The following is a 25,449-nucleotide window of genomic DNA, read 5'->3' on the forward strand; positions in this document are numbered from 1 at the left end:
ATAAACTTGTTCATCTTTGATTCTTTACGAACAAAAAAAGTTGTCAAATTTAACTAATTAATTTTGCTTATTTATTTTCCCGGTTCAACGTGGCAACACTGACAAAATTTTGATACAACCCTAAGATAAATCTTAGCAAATTGGGTGTTTCTGATATGAATACACCTAAAATGGGTCCAGGGAGGCAAAACGTTCGTTATGTTTATAATTTTGGTGGTTTAAAGGTAATCAAACAGTTCGTGGTAACAAACTGTAAGTAAAGAGTGACTTGGCCAAATAGTAACCGAAACTTTAACACAAGAAATTTTGATAACATTTACTTTATCTAAAGTATTGGCTTTTTCTGTTGGTTCTAAATATATAAAATTCATTCAGCTTAATTTTACCCATCAAAAGCTACGAGCCTGAGAAAATTTACCCGATTTTCAAAAAAGGGGGGAAACATCACCAAAAAGTCACCCGATCTTAATGAATATCACACCCTTATATTCAGCATATCAGAGAACTGCACATGGGCGCCCATAACGGGGGCACGGAGGGGTTTGCCCCCCCCCCCCTGGCCGAATGACGGTGTCATATATTTGTATTAATTTAAAGAACTTTCTACAGAGTAAGTTTTCAAAGAAAAGTAAAGAGCTCTATTAAGCCAAAAATGGGCATAAGCCACATAAGTCAAATAATCTTCCAAGTGCAAAACTACCACAAATCACTATCAACAATTAAATGAAACTCAAAACGAACAGAAATTATAATAAATTGCCGAGTCAATTTCAAAACGAGAAAAAATTAACATTACTAGGGCTGACAATCCCCATGCCTTCTCAAGACCAGAACATAACTTAGGCTTTACTTAAAAAAAAAAATGACCGTGGATTGTCAGTTTAATATACCTATACTGATACTTATTCCTTAAAATAAAAAATGAGTTAAAAAAAGTGAGTAAAAAAAGTTTTTACTTATTTAGGTAAAAAAAAGTGAATACGCTTCACTACATGTTTTTTTTATTAAGTCATATCCAATGTTAAGGTCTAGAAGAAACTATATAGTTATCGTCCCTATTATTGCTAATTTTTGATTGGCTTGAGGAGTAATTGGCTAAATATTTTTATTTCTGTTCATTTTGGGTTTCATTTATATATCGATGATTTGTGATATCTTTATTTTTTGACGTTTATTTGACTTCCTGGCTGAACATTTCGGCATAGATTTCGCTCTTTACTTTTCTTTGAAAGGATTGTTCTTTGGAAAGTTTTTTTTAGACAAATTCCTGTTCGTTTTTTATTGACAGTTATTTTAATGAAAAAAAATAATATTGTTTTATATCTTTTCGTTTTTTTTATATGAATCCATAGTTTGACAAAATTGTGGGGATTTGACATGCCCAATATTCCTAAAGACATAGTTGCTGGACCTTTCTACTATGCTGAACAAAATAGTTGTCTCGAAATTTTGACTAAATGTGTTTGGGAAATAAATCGGCTTGAGACACGGGCTGATTTCCCTCCAATCTCTTTAACTCTTAGAAAGTACCCTAGAACTTTTAATTTTGAATCGAATTAGCTTCTTTAAATGTTTCAATGATATTTCAATGTATTACAGAGTGGTGCTACCTATGATATTGCTTATATGCACTTTTGAAAACTTGCATGTATACAGTTTTTTCGTTTAATTGGAACACCCCCTAAACACTTCCTAGAAGTTTTACCTTAATACTAATCGTCATTAGTTACAGTACCTGTAGTTGTAGTACTAAAAGCATACACATAGTGCTTTCTGGCTAGTTCAAAATCCCCCACAACTTACTCTTAAAGATCTAACTTAATAATATAAATTGTTCTTGGGATATTGCTTTGTCACCTTTTTGAAAGTTCACATGTTAATAGTTTTCTTTGATTTAGTTCAACATCCGCCTAAATATTTCTTATATTTGATTATTCTCTTTGGACTATTGGCTACAAAATGGCTGTATCACAGTTTCGAGCGAATATGTTTGGGGAAAAGAATATATAAGGGAGTGGGGGGTGGGGCTAATTTTGCTCCATCACGCTTGACTCTTAAGATGGAACTAGAAGTTTGCATTTCCAACCAAATGAGTCTCCTCTAAAGTTCACAAAACCACCTCTTCATAAAAATCTTACATCCCCCCAGGAAATAACTTAAAACCCTTATCCCCATACTTTGGGGGGATGTGTCAACCCCAAGGCCGTGTTATGAGGTCTTTGGACTATTTTTGAACAAATAGCTATTTTAGAATTTCCATCGGATACACTAGGGGAAAATACGAAGTGGGGGGGGGGGTATAGCTGCCCTCCAATAAATTTGACTGTGTATACGACCCTCCGAAGTGTATACGCCGTTTCCATAAAAACCTTAAATGCCCTCGGGGTATACCTTACAACCCTTGCCCTGAGGACCATGAGGGGGTTCTCATCCCCAAACACAGAATTTCTGGACTTTTAAACTACGTCAAACAAAATAACTATCTCGAGATTCTGACTGGAAGTGTTTGGGGAAATGATGAGCGTAAGGGGGATGCCCTTCAATCAATTTTGACCATTAAAGAAGGTACTAGCCCTTTCAATTACTAACCGACTGAGCCCTTTCCGAAGTTTCTACGACAACAAATGGCCATCTTAAAATTTCTATCAGATGCGTTGCTGGAAAATACGACGTGTGTGTGGGGGGGGGGGGCTATTTGCATTCTGATCACTTTTACTCTTACAAACAATCCTGTAACATCTGATTACCAGTCCAGTGAACCCTCTTTGAAGTTGGTACAACCCCCATTTTATATAAAAACGATGTATGCCCCCAGGGCATAACTTACAACTCTTGACCTGAGGGCTATATGGAGGGGGGTTATCCTCAAAGACATAATTTCTAGACCTTTCAACTACACTGAACAAAATGGCTATCTAGAAAGTTGTGACTGAACATGTTTGGGAAAATGATCGGTGTATGGAGAGAGGACTGGATGACCTCAGATCACTTTTGACTGTTAAAAAGGCCAGTAGAACTTCTGATTACCAACCGAATGAGTCCCTTTCCTATAAAAAACCTTATATCCGCACAGGGTATAACCTACAACAATTGCTCTGAGGGTTGTGGGGGGGGGGGGTGTCATTCTCAAAGTCATAATTTCCGGACCTTAAAACTACACTGAATAAAATGGTTATTTCAAATTTTTGATTGGATGTGTTTGGGAAAGTGATTGACGTGGGGGAGGGGGAGATGGCTGCCCTCCATGAACTGTTTTAAAGTTCCTATGACATTCCCTTCTATAAGAAGTGCCCTGGTCTAAAAAAAACAATATATTGTGCCCACACCGCTTTTTACTTAGGCAGCGCTATCGCGCTGCCCACGGTATTTTGTCTTGAGATTTCAATTATACAGCACTAGAAGAGCTGATTAGGCCAGGTTAAACCCCCCTAAAATTCAGTCTATGGGCGCCCATGTAACTACACTATAGAAGTTTCAAGCTTCTAACTACAATAAAAAGTAGAATTTTGTATTTTTTGCCAGATGAAAGATCATAGTTGCTGATTTATTTTTTCCCCAGGGACGATTAAATCAAACCAATGGCCCCGAGAAGGCCAGGAAAGGGCTCTATCAAAAGAAAATGAAACGCTCTAGTGACCTGTTTCAGCAACCAGAAATATTGGAAGGCAACTAGACCCCCTCCCACGCCCCTCTTTCCCCTAAGACTTCCGATCAAAATTTTTAGATGCCGTACCCATTTTATTCAGCATAGTTGAAAGATACAATAATTAGACCTCTTGGGAGATGACATGACCCCATAGCCTTTGAGGAAAGGGCTGCAAGTTATGCAATTTTTCCATTGTTTACATACTGTATTTGTTATTGAGGAATATATGGAAATTCTTCTTGGGGGGATTTTCTACGGGGTATTTCCACAGAGAGAATTTTCGGTAGGGAGATAACCTTCCGGGTGAAATTTTCCACCGAGGGGGAGGGTGATTTTCCGGCATGATTTGAAAACACGATCGGAAATTAAACAATAAATTTTTTTTTCAAGTTAATGTATGGAGCAACATTAAAACTTAAAGCGAATAGAAATTATTTCATATATCAGGGGGGCTTCCCGTTCCTCGACCGTTGCTCTTTAGGTTAAAGTTTGAATTTTTGTCACAAGTCTTTAGGAAAGAGTGCTCAAACACAAGGGCTGTTGAATTTGATTGAGAAGTGTTTTTAAACAACTTTAAGACTATGTGATAAAAGTGATAAAGCTATATGTGTAGAATATTCATTTATCAGAGGAAAAGCTACTAAAGTTTGACTGCTTCTGGTTGCTGATAAATGAGCAGTAGGTCTTTTTATTCTTTCCAGGACACTTCTTGTCTTTGTCCTAGTTTTAATTCTTCCTTGTCCTAGTCTTTAAGTCGGGTTTTGTCAGGGGCAGATCCAGGGGCGGGGGATTTTTCTGGTACCCTTATTGTCTTTTTCTCCTTTTTTACTCTTTTCTAAAAAAAATGTCAATTTGGTCAATTATTGGCACCCTTGTCACAATCCCCCCCACCCCCCTAGATTTTGCTCTAGATCCGCCTTTCGTTTTTTTTTTTTTTTGAAATGCTGGCTTTGTTCTGATAACAAATCCTAGGTGATTTTTCCATTTTTGATGCATATCTTATTGTTCTGAATCTTAAGGCAGGCCATAATCTGGCTATGGTTTTGTTTTTCAAAAATAGATTTGAATCTACTACTGGTGTGTATTTTCTTCCCTTTAATAGGAAGAACAGAGGAAAAACAAATAAATAAAAAAGGGTTATATTTCGCCTCTAGTGGCAAGGATTAATGAATACCAAGTTCTTCATTCAAAGGGGTAGAGGGGATGGCTGAGAAATTGCCTTCCATCCAAATATTTTTTAAAATTTCAATTTTATTTCAGAATGAATAATTACCACCAGCTACCTCAGAAACTACCCTGAATAAACATACCTATGGGTGCCTGGTTGACAGATACCCATTCCTATTGACTCAGTACCATAGGAAATAAATCAGTTCTTTTCTTCATTTGAATTTATTGGAACGCCAATGACACGCCCCCTAGGGAAGAAAAAGGGTTTAATTGGGCCGACCACCCGGTTATGCCTAGAGAGGCCTGAGAAATAACTGATTTATTACATTTGTTTTCAATGGTCTTCTGTCATTCAGCATGAAATTGTATTGAGAAGGTCTTGAACCCCTGTTTTCCGGCCTATTAAACACAAGAGACAAGCCGATAAAAAAGAGTCCGTTTTGTGAGGTCGATATTATTGCTTTTTTCATCTGGTAGTCGGAATTTATTCGCGCACAGGGGCCTGTTGCTCAGTTGCGGTTTTAGGCCTCATAATCTAGGGGGGGGGGCAAGGTATACCATAGGAGCGTAAAATATGAAATAAAAAGAACTTAATATCAGATGTCAGTAAAACTAGGGGGGCAGCTACCCGCCCTGCCCAGGCCTAGAACCGCCACTGCTGTTACTACGTTTTAAAAAAGTTGCTCCTCGCTTCCAACTATTATTAAATAAAAAAAACAAGTTTTTTTTAACTTAAAGTAATAAACGACGTTAAAAATTAAAACGAACAGAAATTATTCCGTATATGAAAGGGGCTGTCCCCTCCTCAACGCCTCGCTCTTTACGCTAAAGTTTTTCATTGTTTAAAAAAAAAGAGTTGTGAGAAAGTCAAACTTTAGCCTAAGGAACGAGGCGTTGAGGAGGGGACAGCCCCTTTCAAATACGGAATAATTTCTGTTCGTTTTAAGTTTTAACGTCGTTCCTTAGTTTCAGTTAAAAAACTTGTTTTTTTTTATTTAAGTTTTGAACGTTTTTGAATTAATGCAGGTTTTGATTTTGGCTCACCGTACATGAATAATTAAAAATAAATTGAATATTAAATTCACTTTTATTTGGTTAAATGGCTTTCTCGAAACCTGTTTAATTTTATTTACGAACGTTTTTATTAGTAATAAATATACGTAACTTACGAATTAACTTACGTAACGAGACCTCTATATTCTTATATTTTTAATAAGTATATTAGATGGTTCGCCCCCTAGTCAATACCTTGCTCTTTAAGCTAAAGTTCGAATTTTGTTCCAGTTCTTAAAAAATGGCCGCTTAATCACAAATGCCGTTAACTAGAATAAATAGCTCTTATGAAAGTACTAAATAATCTTTGGCTTAAAGAGCGAGGTATTGACTAGGGGATGAACCCAATCATATACGTAATGTTTTCTGTCGTTTTAAGTTTTGATGTTGCTCCTTACTTTCAGTTAAAAAACTTGTTTTTTTTATATGTAATTTTTGATCTTTATTTAAATAATGCTGGGAAATCTGGCGCCCCCTTCATAGCAATGTCCCTTCTCCCATGAAAACTTCGTTCATGGTAAGATCCTCCCACATAACCCCCGACCCACTCCCCCCCCCACTACCAGAGAAAATCCCTTCTGAAAATGTCCGTATACTTCCCAATAACCAATATTATATGTTAACATTGGGTAAAGTTCATAACTTTCAGCCCTCCCCCCGGGGACGTCGGGGGATTAAGTCATCCTAAAAAACATAGTTATCATATTTTCGACTATTCTGAACAAATGGCTGTCTCAGAATTTTGATCGGATGACTTTGGGAAAAAAACAGCGTGGGAGGGGCCTAGTTGCCCTCCATTTTTTGGTCACATAAATAGAGTCCTATAACTTTTAATTTCCATTACAATGAATCCTCTCACGATATTCTATACCTAATTGGTCGATAAAATCCACCCTGGGAAAAAAAAACAAAAAAACATGCATCTGTGGTCTTTCTTCTGGCAAAAAATACAAAATTCCATATTTTTGTAGATAAGATCTAGAAACCCCCGCAGTAGAGTTCTCTGATCTTTAGAATCTGATGATGTTATTTTCATCAGGGCTTTATAAATTTTAAGGGGTCGCTCCCTCTTTTTTCGAAAATAAGCCAAATTTCCTCAGGCGCATAACTTTTGATAGGTACGATTAAACTTGATAAAAATTCTATATTTGCAATCAACATTTAAATCTGATTCTTTTGATGCATATATTGGTATCAAAATTCCGTTTTCTACAATTCCGGTTACCATTGAGCCGGATCGCTCCTTACTTACAGTTCGTTATCACGAACTGTTTGATCATTATTTATTTGGGAACCTTTCTACAACAATTTAGAAAGGACAGAGCATTAAAGAAATAAAAACAAACTACCAAGAAATATGTAGGCTACTATGTAGCCTATAAGTAAATAAAAGTCATTAATATCCAAACCAATATTTTTAACCATGAGTGGCCTAGTATTTTTTTCACGAAGTCTTGATACTGTGATTCCAAATTAATTGATCAATCTTGTGTTTTTGTGTCCATAGTGGTAGGCAAGGGTGAATCTAGGGGCGGGGCGGGTTTAACCCCCCCCCCCCCCCAAAAAAATCTTTGACTCATAAATAGGTAAAAAAAATGTAAGTAAAAAGCTCATAACACAAACCTTTGCAAAAATTATTGACCGCCCCCTGAATAGAAAATTCCTGAAAATGGTCCTAGAGGTAGGTGAGGGGCTACCAAATATCAGAGATGACGTACACCAGGTGGCGCGTCTTAGGTGTGGCGAAAATATGTTAAGAGGGGTGAATGTATTCCAAGAGGTGCACAACTTTGCTAAGCGTGATGACACTGTGTCACGCGTGGCGGAACTGTGTGGTACACATAGTGCTCAAGATATACAGCATGAGGCGGAAAGCGGGCAGTGTCTCGGTGATAGGTAGAGGAATATTTGGCAAAACGGAAAAAGGTAGAAAAGGTTTTTACTTAGTCAGTTTTAGAAAGACTTCCAAAAAAGCAAACATCCAAATGTATCTTTGAAACGAATGTGCCAATGCATAGCAAATTGACCTCTGAAGCTTGGAACCTGAAAATATAGCTTTTCAATAATTTTAATTCGATTGATATAATGAAAATTTTCCACTAAGTAGTATTTTGACCCTCTTTGGGCCTAATTTGTTGTTTTTCGCACAGAAGAGTAGAAAACGCCACTTTGCTATAGTACGATTAACTTCGACAAAAACACTTGCTTTTAAATTAATCCCTTTGATTATCTAGGGCCCTGGTTCGACATGGTCACCTATGGAAAAAAGAAAACACATAAACACGCCTCCGTGACCATGTTTCACAGAGAAACTCAATTTTTTTAATTTTTAAGACGGGCGTTAAAACCACTGCACTAGGGTTCTTTGATAAGGCTGAATTAAATAATGTGACTTTCATCAAGATCCCTATTCATGTGGGGGATGTTTTGCCCTTTTTCTAAAGCTAGGCAAATTTCTCAGTCTCATAACAGTTAATAGGCGACTTCAGACTTAATGAATTTTAAATATTTGGATCGACTATTAAAAGCCAATTCAGTTGGTGTATGTACTTTTTTCAAAAGAGTTTTTGCCACTGTTATCACAAGTTGTTCTTTACTTACAGCGCGACAACAGAACCTACTTGATTACAAATTGGCGGAAACAACCTTTATTTATTTTTTTTTTATTTCTATCAAACATAGATAGTTGTTTAACTTTAGTTTCGTCATACTTAAAGTGCTTAGATAATCGAATTCAGTTTTTTTCTTCTGCAAATTTTTAAAGCCTTTAGCGGTTCTCCGCTAACAATTAGAGCTATCCATTAAATTGTCAAAATATCCCAATGACCTGTGAAAATTTGGTTTCGGAAACTTTTTGCGATGGAAATGTGCAACCGTAATGTTTTACAAGCCACGTGCCGTAGCATTTTCGGGGGAAATGGGTTAACTGGTTTCCATTGCAGTATATAAAAGAGTGCGTTTAATGCAGGAGTACCCAATTTTTGTAGGTAATTTCAAACTTAGCGAATTTGCCATATTTAGAATCATTAATTTTTATATTGTTATCACGTTTTTTCTTGAGTTTCGGTTAGTAATAATACAAGCCATTTCCTTATGCATTGTTCGTTATCACGGACTGTTTGATTTGCTAGCGCCATCTATTTTTTGTCGATGTTGACAATTACTCCTGATAAACTCCACCGCTAAACACAGTTAAAGTGGAGAGGGTCTCAAAATTTAGGAAGAAATTTGAAGGTCACCGTTCAAGAGGATTTCTTTGGATAATCTCGAAGAATCTTGTACTAACTGCAGCTACCAATACGCTATAGGTAAAGCCGTTAGATTGGCTACTGATCAGAGGTTTCAGCCAGCTGCTTTCCACTCCATTTGACTCCACCCTGACGCAAAACAAAATTAATATCATCATATTTACTAAGATATTCAATACATACTCTACTAGTATATGGTACCGCCACCTGCTTTTCCAGCTCATAACACCTTAAGTTTCAAAACAGATGAACAATTGCCCTGACCGCGGAGATTTTCAAATGCAGTCAATAAAATTTATATCACTTGACATCTTTCAATAGCCATGCCATCTGCAAAGTGACCGATAGCCACCCCCCACGTGGAACATGTCTAATTCATCATATCCAATTCATTGCGGATTTGGGATACTATCATAACAAGGATAATTCTTTTCTCCTCACGGAATCTATATGCCTTGCTTTGTTTAATCGAGAATAGTACAAATTTATAAGTATGTGAACAGCCAAGGCCGTATCCAGAGGGGGGGTGGGTGGGTTAGGAGGGTTTCACCCCCCCCCCCAAAAAAAATGTTTGTCTGACTCGTAATAACGTAACAAAAATGGACATAACAAGTTTTGTATGCGTTTTTTTAGTTTTTTTTGTGTACCCCCCCCCCCTCCGATTTTTTTTCCTTCAGTAAAATCCCCTCCAAAAAGATCCTGGGTACGGCCTTGTGAACAGCGAACGTTTCACAGGAATACCCTCTCCCTCCTTTTTAATAGAGCTTGTGAAACATGAAACAGTTAGTTAGAAGAGTCAAGAAAATTGCTTGACTCATTTCTCTTATAGTTTTATAAGAAAGTTTTTAAAGAGTTTGCTAAAGAGCAATCACTTAGTGAAGAGCATATATCAGAGCTTTTATTGCAAAACTTTTGTAGAAGCAGAGGAAGTGTACCAAAAAAAGCAAAGTATGTCCAACAGGAGGTTTATTAAAGGGGTTTCAAGAGGTTGGTAAAGAGGAACCGCACAGAGAAGAGTAATAGATATCAGAGGTTGCCTAAGGAAAACCCGTTGTATAAATAGTAAAAGTATATCCTTAAGCTCAGGATGGTTGTTGAGAGGTTGTTAGAAAGAAATTACATAATGTGTAGGAGAACATTTCAGAGGTTGCCCGAGCGAAAAACTTTGGGATTCAAAGTGGTTGAAAAAGTTCTTCCAACATACAAATAACAACCTGAAAAGATATAAAAAACTGAAAAGATGTAAAATATTATTTTATTTCCATGAAAAAGACTATGTCAACAAAAACGAACAGAAATTAATTTAAAAAACTTTTTCCACAAAATAAATTTTTTTTAAAAAGTAAAGAGCTTCATTAAGCCCAGAATGAGCAAAAATAAAGTCAAATAATCATACAAGCGTAAAACTACCACAAATCACTATCAATAAATAGCTGAGTCAAACTCAAAACGAGCAAAAATTAACACGAGTAGGGCTCGTAACCCCCATGCCTTCTCAAGACCGGAACACAATTTGCGCTTTACTGAAAACAAAATACTTATGAAATGTTTTCAATTTTCTTATTTTCATAAATAAAAAATTATCAAAACTTTAAGGACTAAATAAACTCTATTTATTGACAATCCACGGTCATTTTTTTTTTTTTTCAGTAAAGCACAAATTATGTTCTGGTGTTGAGAAGGCATAGGGGTTATCAGCCCTAATCGTGTTAATTTTTGCTCGTTTGAGTTTGACTTGGCTATTTACTGTAATTTCTGTTTGTTTTGAGTTTCATTTATTTATTGATAGTGATTTGTGGTAGCTTTACTCTTGGAAGATTATTTGACTTTATTTTTGATCATTCTTGACATAATGGAGCTCTTTACTTTTCTTAGAAGAACTTGTTTTGCGGAGAAAAGTTTTTTAAATTAATACTATAAAAAGCAAAGTGTGTCAAACAAGAGGTTTCTTAAATGGATTTGTGAAATAACATGTGATTAAAGCAAATATTATCAGCCTACGTAGACATTAAAATAATATTTGGACTTTTTTCTAAAACTCTGGAAAGCTCTTACCATATTTTCTTCATTCGGGTTTGTAAATTGTTCTTACATCGAAGGATAGGATAATGCCATTTCTAGCATAATAACGTGGATACAGAGCATACATTGCTTAAGCCCTGGCCACATAGTGACCAGGGCTTAAAACTTAGCTTAAAAAGCTAAGTCTTTGGTAAGAATCAAAGCTTTCTTTTATAGCAATTGGAAATATTTCGCAATAACCAGTACTAACCAAACCATCATTTCCCATAAAAATTCTCTTTTAAGCTCTATAGGGAAACTGAATCCATTGGCATCAATCTAGGGAAGGACAGGGGCGGGGGCAAAATTGCCGCCTTATATTTTTTCTACTTCTGTTACTACTAACAACTGACTAGCACCAAGCCTCCCGAGGCCAACACAGCTACGCGCGCTCCTCCTCCATTCCAATCTATTCAACGCCTTCCTCTTTACAACCTCTCAAGAAGGTCCCATTTCCCTTAATCTTTCCTTGCGACATCCTCCCATCCATTTGGGAATTACCTGCTTTTTGTTAGACGGATGGCCGACAAAGACAATCTTTGGCAATCATTCATCCTTCGTCTGCAGAACGTGTCCTAGCCATCTCAACCTTTCTCTTATTATTGCCTGAGAAATCGGGATCAAACCACATTCTTCGTACAGTTCACCGATTGGGATCTCCGTTAGTATCTCCGTTAAAAATGGCCAAAAACAAAACAGTCGCCATCTATACTTCAGAAAATACTTTCTTCCATTCAGGGGCAACCTAGTAAAGAACAAACTTTAGCCCACAGTAACCGAAAAATTAAAACCGTGTTTTGAAATAAAACCTATTCTAAATAAAAACATATTTTGAAATAAAACCTATTCTAAATAAAAACATATTTTGAAATAAAACTCATTTTAGGAAGAATGGTCATTTGGAGCTGAATCAGTTATGGCAACTATTATTCCAATTAATCTTAATGATAAAAGAACGTCGTGAAAATAAACTTGTCAGAATTTTGAAAAATAGCTTGAGATCACACAGAATGGTGTTGGATCGAAATCAAATTTGCAACACTTCACCATAACGAGAAATCTTGCCTAGGAGAATTATAGTCCCCCATCTTGAGCAATTAGAAAAATCCTGTTTCCCACGGGACGCAGGGATATGTCTCCTTTTTTTCTTCTTCTTCTTCCTATTTGTATGTTTCCGCTAATGGGATACTGAAACAACATAAAGATATTTTTAAGGGTGCAGCAAAGGAAATTGCCATATCTAGTGCTAATTTTAATTAAAAAATAATTTAAAATAAAATTCAGTTTTTGACAAACACTTTATCTTCATATACTAGATTATGTATCACACGGATCTTTTGACAAGATAGTGCATCACATGCATCTTAAAAGTTGCCTCTCTGGGGTATGATCAAAGCATAAACACATACTGAACAAGTACTGACAAAACTCTCCAAAAGTGACCCCGTGTACCTCAGCGCCTCTAGAGGGGAAATGTTGTACTACTTAATCGCTCCGAGCCAATAAAATAAATTTAATACAGCTTTTACGGAAAAAGTATAATCACCTACGGAATTTGAAAAATTTAGGCGCCAGGTTCGCATAGGTATGGAATCGTCTCAGGAGACGCGGACAAAGGGTCCCTTTTTTGTGTGGAGAGGATAGGTTTTGTCAGTACTTGTTGTATGTGTTTATACTCTGGGTATGATCCAGGTTTGTGTAATACCGCTGCGTGATTCCCTAAGGTTCGTTCTTTACTATTCACACTAGTGTGTAATATCTATTATATGAACACAATCATTACGATAAAGTGGAAAAAAATCCTCCCCCTTTTAGTGAGTTAGTGTCACAATATACGTTTACCTTTAAATACCTTTGGTCGGCTGTTTTCAGGCACTTAAATTGTTTGGGGAGGGGGGAATTTTTCCCCTGGATTTCTATATTGCCCCCTCCACGATTGTTAAATTTAACTTTTTTCGATATTTTCACGGAGAAACATTTTCCTTGGTATTTTCATTGAAAAAATTAAAAAAACAAAAACAAAATTTCGGGTCCCCCAAATTTTGGAAATTTTCGTGAATTGACTCCCCTGGCTATTGCGTCTCATTTGTTGTCATTTAAATAACATCTTTCAAATAGTCCACAATAAAACCACTCTCCATTGTTTTCGTCTATTGATCAACATGAATAGCTCATTCGGCATCAAGTCCTCTTTTGATTACCCCTTTGATTAATAGATTGACTGATCAAACCTTTTGAATAAAATAGTTCAGCAGTTAAATGAGACTGCTGTGAGAAGAACTTAATTGAGTTACCCTGATAGTTAGCTTGATCATGCGTATTATCATTGCATTCATGAAATTTTCTGCAAATACGTCCTGCTGCTTCTTCTCCGTTATCAATCAGCAGATAAGTGTGCGAAAATATTTTCTTTCAGCTGCTTTTGACAACCAGGGCTGCCATTACTAGCGATTTGTCACTTTTTCAAGTGATTTTTTTTTATATTGCCTAAACAAAACAAAAATCAATAAATTAGCACATAAATCAATAGATTATTGAAGAAAATCACTAAATCAACCAAAAAATCACTAAAATCTAGTGATATTTTCTCACCGGGTGGTAATGCTGTGGAAAAACCTACTAAAACCTACTCCGCCATTGGCGTTTTACTGATAACTATATGTTCATTGAACAGTCTTGGAAAATACAAATAAAATCAAACTGAATGTTTGATATATAATGCTGTTTTTGTTAAACTGATGATAAGTTTAAGATTTTATTTCACTGTAATTTATTTTCATCCTGAATATTTGATACATGATGCTGTTAATGATACATGATGCCGAAAGCTCATCAGTTCAAAATTCAATTTTACTGTAATTGTTATGTTTATTTTCAATTTTTAAATAAGTACAAAAGAAAATATTTGTAATATAATTCGTTTTCATTAAAGCGTCAATGACGCAGTAGGTTTTAGACTTTTACAGTGAGAGAAGGAGGCAAAACCCAAACTCTTCTTTGTAGATTTTTGTTCGTTTCAAGCTTGATTTTCATATTCAATTTAAGTTCACTCATTTTAAGACTTATTTACTCATTTATATTAGTACCTATTGTATGATTGTTTGCTATAATTGTTTATTTGATTTCTGTTTGTTTCAGGTTTCATTTATGCTTCAATAGCAAATTATTTTGCATATTCAACTTAAACTTTACTCGTTTTAAGGTTTATTTATTCATTTATGGTAGTGCCTGTTTTATAATTTATTCCTATGATTGTTTACTTAATTTCTGTTCGTTTTAAGTTTTATTAATTCTTTAATAGTAATTTCTGGTCGTTTTGAGTTGTGTTATTGTAGGTTTCTATTTCTTCTGATCTCAAGTTTAATATGGCCTTTACTTTTCTTTAGAAAACTTTTTTCAGAAATTTATTTTTTAATTGGGTTTAGGGTCGGGCCATGGAGGGAAGACTATGGGTCAGTTACCACGACTTATCGTTAATAATTCTGTGGGGGAGGGAGGGATATTGGGCCATGGAGGACCAGGGGTCAGCTCCCATAAGTTTCGGAATAATATATTAATAATAAGTTTTTTTTTCGGGGGGGGGGGGGTCGGGCCATGGAGGGGCAGAGTGAGTTGCCCTAATTTCTGGAATAAAATATCGTTAATATTTTTTTTTTTTTGGGGGGGGGGGGGGTCTGGCCAAGCGGAGAAGGCCAGGGGTCAGCTCGCTTAAGTTTTGGAATAAAATATCGTTCATAAGTTTTTTGAGTGGAGATGGGGGTATAGTTTTTCTTATCTTTGAACTATTTTCAAAACCCTCGCATAAAAACATAATATGAGCCCTGGGCATAACATACAACACTTGCCCCAGAGCTCTGGGGGGTTGTGTTGACCATGGAGTTTTCCTTATCTGATCTCTTGACTTATTTTAACAAAATGGCTATCTCTAAATCCGATCAAATGGATTCGGGGTAAACAAGGCAGGAGGGTTAGTTGCCCTCCAGTCACTTTTGACCCTTAAAAAGGGAACTAAAACTTTAAATTTCCAACAGATTGAGCTCCGACGAAGTTATACGATCATTCTTCCATTTACCTTATATGCCCCTGGGGGATAGTTTACAGCACTTGCACCTGGGTTCTGGGGGGCTGTGTAAACCCTGGAGTTTTTATTATATGATCTTTGGTCTATTATGGACAAAATGATAATCGGACAAAAATTTGATCGGACGTGTTTGGGGAAAATACGGTTGGTGGGGGGGGGGGGGGAAGGCTAGTTGCCATCAAATTACTTTTGAATCTTAAAAAGGGAACTATAACTTCTGAAGTCCCCTCTGAAGTTTGCCTCTTCCGTAAAAACTTTATATGCCTCCGGGCAACATTTACAACCCTTCCTCCCGGCTCTGGGGGGGGGGGCTTATTTTGACCCTCAAGTTTTGTAATCTGATTGTTGGACTATTTTAAAAAAGGCCATCTCAAAATTTTGATTGAATGCGTTTGGGAAAAAAGGGTGACTGTGAGGGGGGGGGGGTATAGATGCCCTCTGTTCACTTTTGATTCAGTTTCCAATCAAATACGCCACTTATGAAGTTTATACGACCGCCCAATAAATAAAAATCTTATATGCCCCCGGTGCATAACTTACAACACTTGCCCACTGGCTCTGGGAGGTTTTGTCAAACCCGGAGTTTTTGTTATTTTATCTTTAAACTATTTTAAATGAAACTTTAATCTCAAAATTTTGATCGGACGCATTTGGGGAAAAAGGCCCTTGGGGGGATACTAGTTGCCCCCCATCACTTTTGCCTCTCAAAAAGGGCACTAGAAATTACGATTTACAAACGAATAAGCCCCCTCCGAAGTTTATACTAGCGTCCCTTCCATAAAAACCTTATTTGTTCCGGGGGCAGAACTTACAATACTTACCCCCGAGTTCTGAGGAGGGAGGGGGGGCTGTTTTATCCCTGGAATTTTTGTTATATGGCTTTTGTTCAATTTTGAACAAACTGGCTATATAAAACTTCGATCGGACACATTTGGGGAAAAGAGAGTTGGTTGGGGGTGGGTGGGTCTAGTTGCCATAGGATCACTTTTGACTTTTAAAAAGGTAACTAGAACTTTGAATTTCTAATCATTTGACTCTCCTCCGAAGTTTATACGACCACTTTTTGGATAGAACCTTATATACCCCCGGGGCAAAAGTTGCAACCCTTAATTCGCCCGCGCTTTTGGGGGGAGGATATGTTGACCCCGAAGTCTTCGCTATCTGATCGTTGGACTATTTCAAAGAAAATGGTTATCTCAAATTGATTGGATGCAATTAAGGAAAAGAGGGTGTAGGAGGGGGGGGGGTAGATGTCCTCCGATCACTTTTGACTCTTAACAAGGTAACTGGAACTTTCTATTTCCTATCAAATAAGCTACGTCAGACCTTTATACGACCACCTCTTACATAAAAACCTTATATACTCCCGGGGTATAACTTAAAATACTTGCCACTGGGCTCTGGAGCGTTGTGTTGACCCTGGAGTTTTTGTTATCTGATGTTTTCAAAAAAAAAACTATTTTTAGTCAATAGTATAGTCAATAAAATGACTATATCAACAAATTTTATTGGATGGTTTTGGGGAAAAGAGGGCGTGGGGCGGGGGACTAGTTGACCTCCGATCTCTTTTGACTCTTAAAAATTGAACTAGAACTTTCAATTTCCAATCAAATGAACCCTTTCTGAAGTTTATACGAGCAGTCCTTCCATAAAAACCATATATGCCCCTAGGGCGTAACTTACAACGCCTGCCCCTTTGCTCTGGGGTGTTGGGTCCACCCCGGAGTTTTTGTTGGTTAATCTTTGAACGGAGATTAAAATTTTTATCGGATTTGCTTGGGGAAAAAAGGGCGAAAATCATTCGCATTAATGTGAATAAACTATCAGCTGAGCCACTGACAGTTAAAGCAAAGTAAATTAAAGAGTTAGACATGTTTAGATATCTTGGGAGTCTAGTGAGCACCGATGGAAGCCCCAAGCATGAAGTTGCCACACGTATCGCGTGCGCAGGAAGTGCCGTTGATACGTTAAGTAACGTTTGGAGAAGTGCCACTTTCTCTTTGAAGCTGAAACTAAGGCTCTTTAATAGTAATGTCCTGTCTCTGCTAATGTATGGTTCTGAAAGCTGGGCGCTGACAATACAGCTAGAGAAAAAAAATCCAAAGTTTTGAAAATAATTGTCTTCAACGGATTCTCGAAATCAACTGGACGGACAAAATTACCAACTCTTTCATTAGAGAGAAGACAAAACAATCACTCGTTATTGATAAAGTCATAAGCAGTCGGTGGCGATATCGGGGACACATAGTCAGAATGGGAAGCAATCGTCTGCCTCATGATGTTTGGTACTGGACTCCTCAAGGAGTTCGACGGCGAGGACGACAGAAGGTTACGCTTGGACGATGCCTAGAAAAAGATGCAGCGCTCTCAATAACAACCAATGATAAACTTTGACCGAAGACGCTGGAAAGGTCATCGTGGATAGGCATCATTGCCGCGTTATACGCCAACCGGCGTGGGGATTCTTAAGTCTAAATAAGTAGTTATTATCGTTATTGGCATTAGGATTATTATGGGTGAACTCAAACAATTAGGTCATGGCTCAGACCCCAACAACCCGTTGCCTCCACCTTTACTCCTCTAAAAAATGATATAGCACCAATAGCCGTTGGGCTATTGGTGCATCCTTGGGTATGGTATTTTAAGACAGGGCTTATCTAACTCTTTTCATCCACATCTTTCTCCCATTTCTGACTGCTCCTCAAGGAATCTTTACTTGGGCCATAGTCGGCCCTTCCCGTGTCCAGAGAGATTGATCGCCCGAGTTTGGTCTTGACATCGATTTATGGCTTGAATCTACCCAGTTTTTATTCCACAAAATACCCTGCCTCACTCTTAGACAATGGGCAGGATGGGTAGGGGATGAATGGTAACCTACCACTTTGTGCCTACTGCTCTCGAGTGCAAAAAAATAGATGTCGGTGGAGGCAGGGGCTCTTGACTGTAGGCAGCACTAAAGTGTTGTCTTTGGTTATTAACATTAAAGCAATTTAGTGTTTATGGTGGTTTCAAATCGATTAGCTAATATATCGACCATCCCAGTTATAGAATCTCTTTAGAGTCTAGACCAAGCACGACAAAGGAGGAATTTGTGTTGAAGGGATGACATTTCGGCATCGCACAATTTCAAAAGGACACCAAAATAGGCATGTTAGAATGACAACAGGAGCATCAGAAAAACAGAATCCATCAGAAAAATGTGAGATTTCAGGGGTAGTCATTGGCCATCAGTCTCCTCCAATCCTTGCGTATGTGCCTGCCTAGGACTTTGACCTGTGGCTAGGCTGCCCCGGATTCTTGAAATGTAAGTTCTGGTTCTGTTATTAAATATTTTTTACCCAGTGTTTATAAATACATTCAGTAGCAAAGCAGAGCTTATATTATATTATATTCTTTATTGTATTAGGTTACATTATATTAAATTATTATGTTACATTATATTATGTCATATTACATTATTTTTTGTCCGTCTCTTAGGTGATCCATGTTTAGATGGCAATCATTATGTGATCGATGATATGAGACGAAATTTGCTGTATCAAGCAAGAACTCCCTTGGATCTTATCTGTGACAGTGTTTTACTACCGGCCTGGTATCGCTTCAAGATCAATAATATGTAAGCTGTTTTAATACTGTTAATATATTTCTCAATTTTTTATATGTATTATCCAACTCTCAATTCCTCTTTCCTCTTCTTTACTTCCTAATTTATATTATAAGATTTTCTTAGCTCTATTTTTCTGTGGTTATTGTTTTCATGACAGTCATAAAGAATCAAAAACCCTCAAATATCTATGTCTAAAAATCAGTTTATATAGGTCGTCAACTATAAAGTAAAAACACTCCTATCGTTCTCGTAACGTATACTTGCACTCTTTCGTGAGGAGTGGTGAAAAGGTTACACCACCCCAACCCAAACCCCAAAGTTCCCTTCCCTTGCCACTCTTCCAACCACAATCTCCAGCAAAAGTGTTTCTCACTGAAAGGGAAAGATGATTTAAAACACTTTTCTGTGGTAAAGAAGATATTGAAGGCTTGTTTTCCAGAAAAGCTTCTCGTTTCTTCCGTATGTCAGTGAATATTGTATCTTTTTGTACATAGGGAAGATATGGGGAAAACATGGGGAAGACTTTTTGTACAGTTACAGGGGAAGAGGGGAAATATCTTGTCTTCCTCCTCCTCTTGCGGGCATCTATGACTCAACATAATTAGTAAAAATTTATTTTTTAGATTTTTGAGCCTGTTCTAATTCTTATAAAAATCTAAAATTCACCTTTTTAGATTTTCCGCTTTTTTAGATGCCCAAAACCCTAAGAATCTATTTCTAACTCAACGCTCAAAGAATTTCTGTGAATTGAGCAGAAAAGAATTCCCGCTCAATGATGCATGTAAGCAAAATTATATTATAAAAAATAAACTAAAAAAATCAAATTAAAGTAAAAACAGAGATATAAATCTGGAAACAACAAACGGGTCTAGGGCCAATATTATGAAAAGAAGAGAAGCGAAAAAGAGAATCAAAAGAATATTTCGCTCGTATACAACAAGGACTCTTCAGCGTAAAAATAACAAAAGAGAAAGAAACGAAAAACAACTAGAATCTAAAGCTAAAATAATATATATAAAAATAAATATAAAACTATGACAGCTTAACCAATATATATATATATATATATATATATATATATATATATATATATATATATATATATATATATATATATATATATATATATATATATATATATATATATATATATATATATATATATATATATATATATACACAATTAATACTCACATATAGAATTAGCCAGCTACTTCCATTAACGCATAAAAGTAACAATAGTATAATATAAATTTAATATGGATTATAAATTTAGATAAAATTGACTTCATTATTCTGTAAAACTAGTTCAAATAAACTATTCGTGATTTTTTTTTTTTTTTTTCTTTTGCACTTGTGGAATTCTAAAAAGAGACTAAGACGGTCTACTGAGAACTGAGCTTGATTGAGGTTTTTAAGAGAATCAAAATCGTATACTCAAATTTAATCATTTCATGGCCAGCAAAAGAATATAGATTTTTAATAATTATTAATTTTTCCTTATTAATTTTTTTCCTCGAGGCTACTTAATGACTTTTCAGCTCCAAATCTTTGTTTTTGAATTGGTTTCTGTACAATAATTTTTTTTTGCCCCCTCCTAGATTTATAGAAATGTCTTTATTGGGATATAGTTTTTAATGCTTTCTTTTAGTATTTTCATTCAAAGAAAATTGAACAGAATTACAAATTTACCAACCCCTAGATTTAAAGAAATACATTTTTGTCTCCTCCTTAATTTCTGTGAATTGCACCACTTGACCGATTAAGTTTGACACTGAATCCACTCGTTATTACTTGTTTCCCATTTTATTGAAGGAACATATAAAGGATAAGAAAAGTTTGTTGCGAATATCTATTTAACCATCTTGTCCTTGCATCGCTTTATTGCCCCGTGTTCCGGTAACTTTGCATTTTAAGATCATTCTAAGTGAAATAAATGAACGCACTCTTGGTTCGATGTTCTCCAAGCGTGGAAAGTAACCTCCGAATCTCTCTCCGTGGATGAGGAATACAATTGTTTCAGAGAAATGTAAAATAGCGCATCCTTTTGACCTGGCTGTTCATTAAAGCAGCTATTTCTAGGTCTCGTTAAATTTGGCCTTGGTATCTCTGGCGCGATAGTTCAACGAAATGTCAGACAGCTCTAGCTTTCATAGTTTATGAAACGTTGGTAGGATGGGAGTACGGTACTTGTCGGTTATTGGAAACACACTCAAATGGCCAAGTTAGGTTAATACTAATGAAAGATAACAAAACATGATTATAAGATAATACTTTAGAAACAAAATTATGGAAACATAACCAAACATGACTTAATTCCCCTCCCCCTAATGCGCAAAAATATAGCCAAAATTATACAAATCCAGTGCATTCTGTCCAAGTCCAGTGCATTTTATCATCCATCATTGAAGCTATGAAACCGGTTTTCTAAGATGTAGCCTAAGCGTAATTCTTGAATGTGTTCCCAATAACCGATAATAAGTAGAACTCATGTTTGCCCCTCATCCTCATGGAAAGAACCCGTTCACCGAAAAAGTAGATTCCTTCATCCAGTTCTACTGGGGTTTAAAGCCAGGGTTGAACTAGAACTCTTCGAGTTGAACTCTTCGTCAGGTTCAGCAGGAGATGTATAGAAGAAAAAACTTACTTTCGTTGAACAAATCAGGGTCGAACAAGTTCACATGGATGCAGGATTTTCATCCAGTTCTTATCTTCCAGAAAAGGAGCCCGTTATCGTGTCCAGTAAATTTTCTCTGCATCAAAGACCAGAATAAACGATATTCTAAAAATACAGAGTAATATATTATTTTTTTCTTGACCTCTGTTTTAATTTAAAAACAGGCCTGAGCATCTTTTTAATTTCATTACCATTTTCTTCATTAACATCTTCCCATTTTTTTCATTGTGTTACTATAATATGCGCCCAAAATACCTGTCAATAGTAGCACAAAACTACTACTACAAATACTACTAACAACTCACTGCAGAACCAATCCGCCTGAAGCCATATTTACTCACGCTTCTCCTCAATCCTAACCTGTTTAAAGCGTCCCTTTACATCCATCCAAAGAAATTTTACTTTACTTCAAATCCCCTTTTAATTACCTTAAAGCCTATACTTGCTCCCCGAGCACTCAAACCATCCAAAGAATATTTCATATGTCTAACATTTTCATCTTGGACGCTCAAATCATCAGTGTATTCTAAGACTAGGAGTGTTTTACTTTCACATTTGCTTTCATCCAAGTACTTAAGTCGCGATAACTAAGATTGTTTAGGACTCCATCGCTAATAGTTATATATTTAATCGAAACCGGAGTATAATCATTTACCGAATCAAGTTGGTTGTTCACCATCACAGCCAGAATGTCTCCCTATTCAGTCTGATTATTCAGTACTGATTTACCAATTCTTATTGGTAAAATTACCAATTTTTACCAAAATTGGATAATCAGCTTCATTTATTGAAATAGATTGTGGGTACAAATCATGTGTATAATCAAGTTTTACCTTCCCACCACAATGTATATATTTAGTCACCATCATATTTAGCTACTCTTATACCAGATTAAAACCACCAAAATAATACACAATAAGAGTAACGCAAACAATTAGAATCGCCACCCAAGTTTTAGAAGAATTATTCGGATTGTCCTGGCCATGACTTACGTTCTTGTTGTTGATTGGAACATAATTATTACAGTTTATATAATATACCAGTAAGTTTACCGCAGATGATTTCTGGCTCTTCATTCTCGGTGCGAAGAAAAAGCTCCTCTCACTTATTCGTGCACTTATTGTTCACTTATTGGTGACCCGACCAAGTGGTTTTGTCAGTACTTGTTCAGTCGGTTATTATTCTTTGTCTATCCGTGAAAAGATCTAATGCCGCGCTTATGTTTATACCAGTTTATACATTCTCTGGAGCAATCGCACCTCGGTCCGTGTTTTTATAATAGGTGAAATAGGGAAAGATCATACTGCTAATTATATAAACTGTGATAATTATTTACCAAATCTAGCTGATCGTTCAACATCACGGCCTGAATATATCCCTGTTCAGTCTGATTATGTTTTAATCCAAAATTGTTCAGGCTTCCATGCCCTTTAATCAGGGGCGGATCCAGGATTTTTTTTAGGGGGGGGGGGCAAAATAGTTTGATCCTAAAAAAATTTTTTAGGGGAGCACAAAATAGGTTGATCCGAAAAACTTGCGTTAGGAGCAAGTTTAATTAACGCAAACTTGAGTTAATTAAGTAAATTACACTACTTTAGACTACGCTAGGGGGAGGGGGGGGGGTGCCCCTCGCCCCCTGGAACCGCCACTGCCTTTATGAATCATGTTCTGAATCGGAAAATAATCAGTTACCAAATTTTGATTGTTCAACTCAATAGCCTGAATGTTTCCCTGTTCAGTCTGATGATTTTTTAATCCAAGATTCGCTGATTCAATTCCACATTTCTTTCTAAACTTAAGAGAAGTAAGAAAATAAGTATTTAGCCTTAAGTTGTTTAAAATGAGAGAAACTTCCTTGGCCAATAATGTTGAATTACTTGCCATAAACATTATATAAAAAATTAGAGGCAAAGGCTTTTTCTTGCCGAATTTATTTTTGCTGCCGAAAGCTGTTTTAATTCATTTTCATTAGAACAAGATTCTCACATTGACCTCGTCAGATCATATGCTGAGGTCGAAGCGAAGGTAATTTTAAACTTGAAGATTCTAATTAGTGTGTTAATATATGTCGAATAAGGACCTTCGAAAAAACCCGTTCTCAATTGTCCTTCCGCTGTCCTTCCTCTGTTTCCAGTTTATCAAATGCAATGTGTGAAGAGGTCTCAAATATTTCCTTTTGTCTTTTCTTTTCGGAATCCTTCTCGACCTCTTGAAGTATTGGAATTGTTGTGCACTTCAGCATTTGATTCTTGGGGTAAAAATTTTGAGAACACTGACCGGCCTTCGTCGTATTTCGAATGCTTCCAACTATGTGCGGTTCATACAAAAAATTCAATAACTCTGCCTTCTTTCTTAGCTCCTTTAATATGAGATGTACCCCCTGTTTAATTGACAATTCACAAGGTATGTAGGTATGTAGGGCTTTTATTTTGGGCTCTCTTTTCAGTAGATCTTGAATTGACCTTATTTCCTTAATGATGCTTTGTTTTGCCTTTGCATCTTCAGCAATGAAGGAATCTGGTAAAAGCGGTCTAAGGCAGCACTTGATGTTTTGAAGCATGAACTCATAATCTACCCCATGGGTTCTCATAACTGGTTCTAGGCGTTTATCCCCCCCCCCAGCGATTACCCCTACCGCCAGAAAATACCCCTCCGCGTCAAATATCCCCCCCAGAAAATACACCCGGTGGAAAATATCCCCCCTGTAAAATACCCCCCCCGGAAAATACCCCCGTGGAAAATACCTCCCCGCGGAAAATACCCCCCCTGGAAAGTACCCTCCGTGGAAAATAAGGCTTTCCAAATTTGAGAATTTTTTTTTTGTTTTATTTTTTTAATTTCTGTTGGGGGAAGGAATTTCGGTACTTGTGTATTATGGACCACTCATTCAAGTTTACGTTGTGTAAAATTCTAGAACACACCGGATTTTTGTAAGTTTCTTCGTTACTTTAGAAATAAATTTGGGCTATAGATTTGCACATTGGGGTGGGGGGGGTAAAATATAGCGAGTCTGCATGGAAAATGTGTTTGGTACAGTTATTCTGCATATTTTTGTTTTGTTTTGTTTATAATAAGGATGTTTTCATTTATTATTTTTGAAGTGTATTGTGTATTAACCATGGCCCAGTAGGGCTTTCAGTGTTAATAAATCTTATCATCATATCATATCATATAAGATAGATAAATAAATAGATAAATGTATTTTAAAGCCAAATATACGCCAAACATAAATGAAATCATTTTCAAATAAATGAAAGCCAAACATAAATGAAGGGCACAAATAACATAAACTTTGATCAGCGATCATCATAAAACACCTAAATGAAAAAGTACATTAACCTAATAATTGTACTTAATCAGAGGCAACGCTATAGCGTTGCCTATAGTAAAGGCCATACGGCTCCAATGTTTTATTATTATTGATTTTTTTATTCATTTTAATTTCCCAGAGGCACTTCATATGGAAGGAGTCGTCGTAGAAACTTCAAAGGAGGCTCGTTTGTTTAGAAATCGAGAGTTCTAGTGCCCTTTTTAAGGGTCAAATGGATTGGAAGGCAGCTAACACCCCTTCCACGCACACCATTTCCCCAAACATATACAATCAAGATCTTGAGATATCCGTTTTGTTCAGCGTAGTTGATTTCCAGATAGAAATTATTTTTTTGAGGAGGACACTCCCCCCAGCCCTCAGAGCCAGAGTTGTAAGTTATGACCTGGGCGCATATAAGGTTTTTGTAGAAAGCTTTGTCGTAGAAGCGTTAGAAAAGGCACATTTGAATGGAAGTTCAAAAGGATACGGCGTATTATATTTGTTGGATTCAATTTGAGGACCGCTAACTCTTCTTTTACAGCACTCATGTCCGCCAATATACCCATCATAACTTTGTGATATCTATTTTGTTCAAC

At 36.5% G+C, this 25,449-nt stretch overlaps 1 protein-coding gene across 2 annotated transcripts in view; it reads left to right on the plus strand.

The window, feature by feature from the left end:
* Nucleotides 1-25,449, plus strand: part of LOC148939181 (terminal nucleotidyltransferase 4B-like) — a 585,918-nt gene that overhangs the window by 293,219 nt on the left and 267,250 nt on the right. For both annotated transcript variants that reach the window (XM_089107013.1, XM_089107012.1), the window contains one exon: nucleotides 18,737-18,875. In XM_089107013.1, coding sequence (XP_088963139.1) covers nucleotides 18,737-18,875 — 139 coding nt within the window. The remainder of the gene's footprint in view (nucleotides 1-18,736; nucleotides 18,876-25,449) is intronic.

This window comes from Artemia sp. Qi Xiang Cuo, chromosome 21 (assembly GCF_049724085.1).
Source record: "Artemia sp. Qi Xiang Cuo chromosome 21, ASM4972408v1, whole genome shotgun sequence".
Taxonomy (NCBI): Eukaryota; Metazoa; Arthropoda; class Branchiopoda; order Anostraca; family Artemiidae; genus Artemia; species Artemia sp. Qi Xiang Cuo.